Raw genomic sequence first — 7,980 nt, 5'->3', positions numbered from 1 at the left:
GCGAGCTGCTATAAGAACAGAGTTAGACTACTTAGCAAACTGGGCACGCTACACAACGAAAACTGCACAAAAAGCGAGAAAAGGAAAGCGTTATAAAGAAGAGCCCTTCAGTAATGGTTCAGCATCGTCAATTAGCTACTGCAACTGTCATCGTATGTACGAGGAAAAAATTTCGCCACACAGATGAAAGCTTGTTGAAGCTTTTCCCTCCGCCTCCTTCCACTTCTTTGTGGAGAATAAAACTTGTATGTATGTATATGTATATGTATATGTATATGTATATGTATGTATGTATGTATATACACGAAGCTTAAAGCTAAAAGCTTCGTAAAAGTTCTGGCTGCAATATTATGCCGTTATCGGTTGTCCCGTTGAGTGTCCCTGATAAGCTTTATATAATGATGCATTTAGCTTACTAACGAAAGGTTGCTGTTCGTTATTAATATTTAGACAGTGATTTTCTCCGGGACCTGGTCTGGTTACTTAAAAAAAAAAGCGGAATAAGACAACATCCTCCATAGTGAAGCCGAAAACAAGAGCGGAATAAGACAACATCCTCCATAGTGAAGCTGAGAACAAGAGGGAACGAAAAGGGAAGCAGACATGTACACGGGTGGGTAATTTTGTTCCGATGGCTTTATTTTTAGCCTTACGGTCAGAAAGCACGCTTAATAGCAACAGATTGTTGGCTGTATCATGGCCGCAGTCAAATACGGTTGTCACATGTTCGTCATTTTCTTGAGAAGCCTTGTTCTTCTATCGTTCGGGGCCGTTTCTGCGGAAGAAAATGAGACATAGAAATCAATCAAGAAACCAAGGTCAATGCAGTGTTTGAGAACTTACGTTATTTTTTCTTAAAACGCAGTATGTGATGGTGAAATTATGCCGAATACAGTAGCTACTACCGTTACAGAGGAACAGGAACTGCCGGTGCTTGAATGGCGCAGAATAAATTACTGGTCTGAGGTTTTGCAACAGTCAACGCAGGCATAACGTGAAACATGCTTGACGGAAACTAAATTCGTGTAGGTGTGGTGAACCAAAACGTCTTCCAGCGCAGAAAGCTAATCATTAAATCTCACCAAGTGGACTATCCAAAATATTAGTCGCCAGAGCTGCAGCCAGATAAGATTGAAAATCTCGCAATACATCCTTCAAAATAGCCAAGACATTGTCCGGGAGTCATACGGAACAAATAGTCCAAACGGTTTTTCGAGAGCTTACCACTTCTTTAGGACGGGGTATCCGAAAGCGTCCAGTCCGTAGCCGTAGTTGAGGCCGTACGGGCTGAGGCCGTACACGTAGCGGACACGCACCGGGTGGGCGTCGTACCGGTGGCTGTAGCTGACGCCCGTGGTGCGGTAGCCGTACGGGGTGGCCACGTTGTGCACGGTGGGATTTACCGGCACCAAGTGGTGGACAGCGGTGACTGCGGCTGCAGCGACAGGGGCGGCTTGCACCGCCTCGACAGCTGGAACATCGTATGTGGGGACGTCCACGGAGAGTGCGTTGCCCAACAGAGCAAGGAGACACAAGACCTGTAGGCAAAATGAGCCGTACTGTTGCCTAGTTATCATCTTGAGGGAGTGACAAGGGGGGTGCGCAACAATAGTCGCCCGTTAAAAAATTAGTGCAAGATGACAGAAACAGCAACAATTTTCAGAAGGTCTCCTTCAAGAGAACCTCTCTGTTTCGTTAAACTTGGCAGTAATTTGAGTGGCCACTTCTGGTGGATTGAAATTCTTGTATTGAAGAGTTTGGAAGGAAATTCCTAGAAACAAAATTATTGCGCTGTTGTGCTGTATTGTTTTAAAGACTGAAGTGGTCGATGAAACCTTACCGACAGTGTCTGACTGCATGTTCATGAAGCTCTAAGCTTCTTGAACAGTGTAAAACGTATCAAGGAGGTACTTACGGCAATCATGGTTGACTCGATCTCTCACACCTTTGAAGTGCTCGAAGAAATGATACGTTTGCAGGGGCACTCAGCTCTCTTTTATACGCGACTTCGGGAATGCGTAATACCCAGTGTCTCCGTGCACCTACTCTTATTGAATCCTATCACATGACCTGTGTGCATGAGAGAGACTAAACCTGCATCGATTTTGCATGTTTACGTATTAAGGCAACGTTGAGGCTAAAGTTGCTACACAATTTTTTTTTTATGTAGGAGGCGGCTTTAACTTGTACGTTGGCGATTTCAGTGCTATATAGGGGTAGTTGCGACAGTATCATGTGCTGTCCATTTTTGCCCCCACAGTCGATTGTAGCTCCTTCGAGCACCTGCGCAGCCAAAAACACAAAACGCCTTGGCACGTATTTCGCTAAACACGCGCAAACCATTAACCAGCAGAAGCACGTTGAATGCCGTCGAGCACCCTGTTGGCTACCAGATTTATTGCTTTCTTTTGCTGCCTAGACAACGAAACGCGTTGTGTTGCCTTGAACTTTCCTTGTGGTCACCATTTCTCCACCGTCTGGGCAGCGGTCTTCGTTTCTATCTTGTCCGTGTATCTCCGCGCCATCAGTTTCATTTCCGGTCGGTATTAGTGCCGACAACTTTCACCACGGGTGCGGTAACTGCGGCTCTGTTAGGACACCTCGACGGCATTTATTTTAGTCGCGCGCTGACCACTCTGCGATTATTTTTATCGTCGTCAACCAAAAGGACCAAGGTTGCTTTTCTTTTCGGTAAGGAGGTCTGCCGCAAGCGGGGATTTTTTTCTGAAAGAAGCAATAAAGATGACGAGGAAGTGAGACTTCACTGAGGCAACATACGCCGGATGTTTTTAAACCATAGAAGTTTTTTTTTCGTGAATAGGCATTGACATTCAAGATAGTTTGGATTAAGGAACGAAACAAGTTGAAATTCCTTTGCATCTAGTTATATTTATTTTCTAATCATCGATGAATATTTTCTCTTTAAAATGGGAGGTAAAGGCGTGCAGCAGTCACACCAGTATAGTGGTTGGTGAATTTTTTTGGTGGCACGATCATGAGTTGCGTACAAACACCTGGGAGTAAGATACCTCACACTATATACTATACAGCGTGTTGTAGTGGACACTCTTAAAATTTTCAAAAATAAGCTTTTTGGGTAAAGTATGGCTTTGGCAGGATTGTACTTGTATTACCAGTGTTGGCAGACACTAGAGAACCGGTGAATCGTTTTGAGTAGTAAGCTGGTTAACTAATTTTTAATAATTAACTTTTAACTAGTAGAGTTCTGTGCCTAGTTGTAATTAGAGATTTGTAGCCGGTCGTTAGTAATAGACTTATCACTTTATATAATTTCGAAAACGCGATTACACTTGACGCTGTGGCTCGAAAAAATATCGCTTTTTCTACTAGTTACTTGCACTGGAGGGGCTGCTTTGCCTGCGCGCTTTCAAAAGCGTATGTACTGCCGCACGATTAAGACAAATTTTGCCGAGCCACAGTGGCGGGGTAATCGTGTTTTGGAATTTCTAAAAACTGATATGGCTATTGCTAAAGACCAGCTACAAATCTCTAATTGCAACGAGTTGCCTATCTGTGTTAATTAAAAGTGAGTTATCAGAAAGTAGTTAACCAGCTTATTAAGACAATTCACCTGATTTCCGGTGTCCGCCAACACTTGTAATACTACGGCGCAAAAGCCATCATTTTACCCCAAAAAGCCTATTTGGAAAATTTTTGAGTCTTCCCTGAAACACCAGGTATACTGTACTGGGCTAATCGAGTGACTCTGAAATGGAGGCAGCATTGAAGATCGCTTTGCATTATATTTTATTTTGCGGCGACAGATTTGTACAGGGTGTTCTCCACGGTACAATAGCCACTGGCGCCATCGGTATCTCCTTTGTCGATTTTTCTCAAACCTCATACATTCCTGTCCTCAGCTACGGGTATTATAATTCCGTAAGGTGAGGAATAGTGGCCCATAGAATACGCCTGATGTGGTCACATGACTGCGATTATCACGTGATCCACATAGAAAGTAGCTTATTGTTTAAGACAATTCACCTGCTTTCCGGTGTCCGCCAACACTAGTAATACTATGGCGCAGACGCCGTATTTTTACCCCAAAAAGCCTATTTTGAGAATTTTTAAAGTCTTCTCTTACTGAATCTGTAAGATATTGTAACGTGAAGATGTGCACACCAAAAGGGAAAAATATATTTACAGGGAAACAGCTTACAGCCACGCAGCCGAACAACCGGGCACGCGAAGCCCAGCCGCAGAAACGCACTTCGTCCTCTTCGCGTTCCAAGCGCGAGCGCACCAAGCACGAGCGTTCCAAGCACAAGCACAACCGTAGCATAACTCCCGGCGGCAAAAGCACCGTCCCGGTGCTAAGTGGATGATGTAGCAGGCGTGTGGTACGGTTTGAGACGGACTACATGAACGACGTCAGTCAAAGGGCTAGTGGACGACGTCGGAGCATGAAGAGGTGTAATCTCGTAGGTCACGTCGGTCACCTGACGGAGAACTCGATAAGGGCCACTGTACGGACGTAGAAGTTTCTCAGAGAGACCTACACGGCGAGAAGGAGACCAAAGGAGGACGAGTGAGCCCGGTGGATAGTGCACTGGGCGATGCCGGCGGTCGTAAACTGACTTCTGGTAGGTCTGAGATGCGGTGAGCCGGTCTCGGGCGATTTCACGGGCCATAGTTGCTCGGGAGATGGCGTCACGTGCATACTCTGTGGTCGAGGCAGTAGAACTCGGTAGTAATGTATCCAATGGCAGCGCAGGATGCCGACCAAACAGAAGGTAGAAAGGAGAATAGCCGGTGGTATCATGCCGCGACGAATTATAAGCAAATGTTACATAAGGCAAGGCAACGTCCCAATCGCGGTGGTCGGGCGAGACATACATGGATAGCATATCGGTCAGAGTCCTGTTGAGGCGCTCGGTAAGCCCGTTCGTCTGGGGATGGTAAGCTGTAGTGAGCTTATGCTGCGTGCCACAGGACCGGAGGATATCGTCAACTACTCGGGACAAAAAGTAGCGGCCGCGGTCCGTCAGCAATTGGTGTGGAGCGCCGTGGTGAAGGATTACGTTCTGCAATAGGAAGCCGGCGACATCGGTTGCGCAACTTGTTGGTAACGCACGCGTGATAGCGTACCGGGTCGCATAGTCGGTCGCGACAGCAATCCAACGGTTGCCGGAGCAGGACGTCGGAAAAGGTCCGAGAAGGTCGAGTCCAACACGGTAGAATGGTTCGAGAGGTACGTCAATAGGCTGTAGAAGGCCAGCAGGCAACGTTGATGGTCTCTTCCTGCGTTGACAGAGGTCGCAGGAGGCAACGTAACGCCGAACAGAGCGGTACAGACCAGGCCAAAAGAAGCGGCGTCGGACCCGATCGTATGTGCGGGAGACGCCGAGGTGGCCTGCGGTCGGTAGGTCGTGTAGTTCCGCTAGGACAGATGAACGGAGACGGTGGGGAACGACTAGCAGGAGCGGAGGTCCGTCAGGACGAAGGTTGCGGCGGTATAGGACGCCATCCTGAATGACGAACAGTTGCAATGAAGGATCTCGGCTGGCACAGTTGAGGCGATCAATGAGAATACGCAAGGAAGAGTCTTGTCGCTGCTCGTCCGCGATGTTAACCAGATCGGAGATAGCGAAGAGGCACGGGCCGAGGTCGTTGTCTCCAGGATCAGGCGGCTCTACAGGGTGCCGAGACAGGCAGTCGGCGTCTTGATGGAGACGCCCTGACTTGTAATGAACAGTGTAAGAATACTCTTGGAGGCGCAACGTCCAACGTCCGAGCCGGCCTGTGGGGTCTTTCAGTGAAGACAGCCAACAAAGGGCGTGGTGATCGGTCACTACGGAGAATGGACGGCCAAACAGGTACGGTCGGAACTTAGCTACAGCCCAAACAAGAGCTAGACACTCGCGCTCTGTAATTGAGTAATTTCGCTCAGCTGTAGAAAGGAGGCGGCTGGCATATGCAATAACGCGTTCTTGCCCTTGGTGACGTTGGGCTAGCACGGCGCCAATCCCATAACCGCAGGCGTCTGTGCGAACTTCAGTCGGAGCCGACGGATCAAAATGGGCCAGAATAGGTGGGGAGGTGAGTAAGTCGACTAGCGAAGAAAAGGCCTCCTCTTGGGCAGGGCCCCAGGTAAAAGGGGTGTCTTTCTTTAGAAGGTCGGTCAGGGGGCGAGCGGTGCTGGCAAAATTTTTGATGAAACGGCGGAAGTACGAGCAGAGGCCGACGAAGCTGCGCACATCCGTAGACGACTGGGGAATAGGGAAGTCCTTGACGGCTTTAACTTTAACAGGATCCGGGCAGACACCAGAAGCGTCGACTAGATGTCCGAGAATGGTGAGTTGGCGGCGACCGAATTGACATTTCGACGAATTGAGCTGTAGCCCGGCTCTACGGAAGACAGAAAGAATGCTCGCCAGTCTTTCGAGGTGCGTGGTAAACGTGGGCGAAAAAACCACAACATCGTCGAGGTAACATAGACATGTGGACCATTTAAAGCCGCGAAGCAAGGAGTCCATCATTCTTTCGAAGGTAGCTGGCGCATTACAGAGACCGAATGGCATAACTTTAAACTGATATAAGCCGTCCGGTGTGACGAATGCCGTCTTTTCGCGGTCATTGTCATCAACAGAGATTTGCCAATACCCGGACCGAAGGTCAATTGAAGAGAAAAATTTGGCTCCGTGAAGGCAGTCCAAAGCATCGTCTATTCTTGGGAGCGGATAGACGTCTTTTTTGTTATGTTGTTTAGGGGCCGGTAATCAACGCAAAAGCGCCAGCTGCCGTCCTTCTTTTTAACCAGCACAACTGGTGAGGCCCAAGGGCTCGACGAGGGCTCTATGATGTCTTTACTGAGCATCTTGTCCACCTCTTGCTGTATGATGGTGCGTTCTGTACTGGACACTCTGTAGGGTCGTCTGTGAATAGGAGCTGCGTCACCGGTGTTGATGCGATGCGTGACCACAGATGTTCGAGCCAAAGGGCGGTCATCGAAGTCAAAGATGTCGCGAAAAGACGACAGAAGATACCGAAGGTCGTGAGCTTGCCCTGGTAAGAGGTCAGCAGCAATCATTTTTGCATATTCATCAGGTGGTGGGACGTCAGAGTCGCGGCAGTTCGACGAGGGTGGGACGCTTCTCACCGCCGATACGACGCATTCGGCAGCAGGGCACAGCGTGGCGAGCGACATACCTTGTGGGAGCGGCTGAACGTAAGAGGCAAAGTTGAGAACCGGAAGGGACGCTTGATTTGCCGACATGGTGACAACTGTAAGTGCAAGGGCAACACTGCGTGTAAAGGGCACATCAGGAACCGGAGTAATGATGTAGTCACCATCGGGAACTGGCGGGACAGAGGAGAAACGGACATAAGTGGCGGCATCGGGGTCCAGGCGGACAAAGTCGGCGGTGCACAGTCGGTGAACAATTGGATCCGGTGGCTCTGAAGGAACAGGTAGAGCGAGTTGAACGATGCTTGTGGCGCAATCTATAAGGGCGGAATGGTCGGTGAGAAAGTCAAGGCCGAGAATGATGTCATGAGGGCAGTGTTCGAGGACAGTGAAGAGCACAGAAGTATGGCGGCCGGCTATTGAAACACGAGCAGTACACATTCCGACGACAATAGACATACCGCCATCTGCAACACGGACCACAGTTGAGGGGGCAGGAGTGAGCACTTTCCTTAGGCGACGGCGAAGACGAGCATTCATGACTGAGACGTGCGCTCCAGTGTCGATCAGAGCGGTAACAGGGACCCCGTCCACGTCGACGTTAAGGATGTTCCGATGAGCATGAAGAGTTAAAGGAGGGTTTTCTGGTCGGGTCGTCAGAGCAGCATCACCCCCAGACGCTGCAGCCATCAGTTTTCCGACCGGGAGCGGGCATATGGGGCCGGCGACGAAGGGCGGCGAGGTCGGGGCGATGGAGATCGACGGCGCTGAGGTGACGACGAACGGTTGGTAAGCGGGGTCTGAGCGTGGTGGCCAGAAGAGGTCGTTTCCGA

General features: G+C 49.2%; 1 protein-coding gene across 1 annotated transcript; it reads right to left on the bottom strand.

The window, feature by feature from the left end:
- Positions 1-737: 737 nt before the first annotated feature.
- On the bottom strand, positions 738-1,577 carry LOC144119780 (uncharacterized). Its single transcript, XM_077652321.1, has 2 exons — positions 1,225-1,577; positions 738-775 (listed from the first exon to the last, which is right to left on the bottom strand). Coding segments are annotated over exons 1-2 (354 nt in total). The 3' UTR covers positions 738-774.
- Positions 1,578-7,980: the final 6,403 nt, after the last annotated feature.

This window comes from Amblyomma americanum, chromosome 2 (assembly GCF_052857255.1).
Source record: "Amblyomma americanum isolate KBUSLIRL-KWMA chromosome 2, ASM5285725v1, whole genome shotgun sequence".
NCBI lineage: Eukaryota > Metazoa > Arthropoda > Arachnida > Ixodida > Ixodidae > Amblyomma > Amblyomma americanum.
Note: the sequence above shows the minus strand (reverse complement) of the source record. Positions and strands in the feature narration are given on the sequence as shown.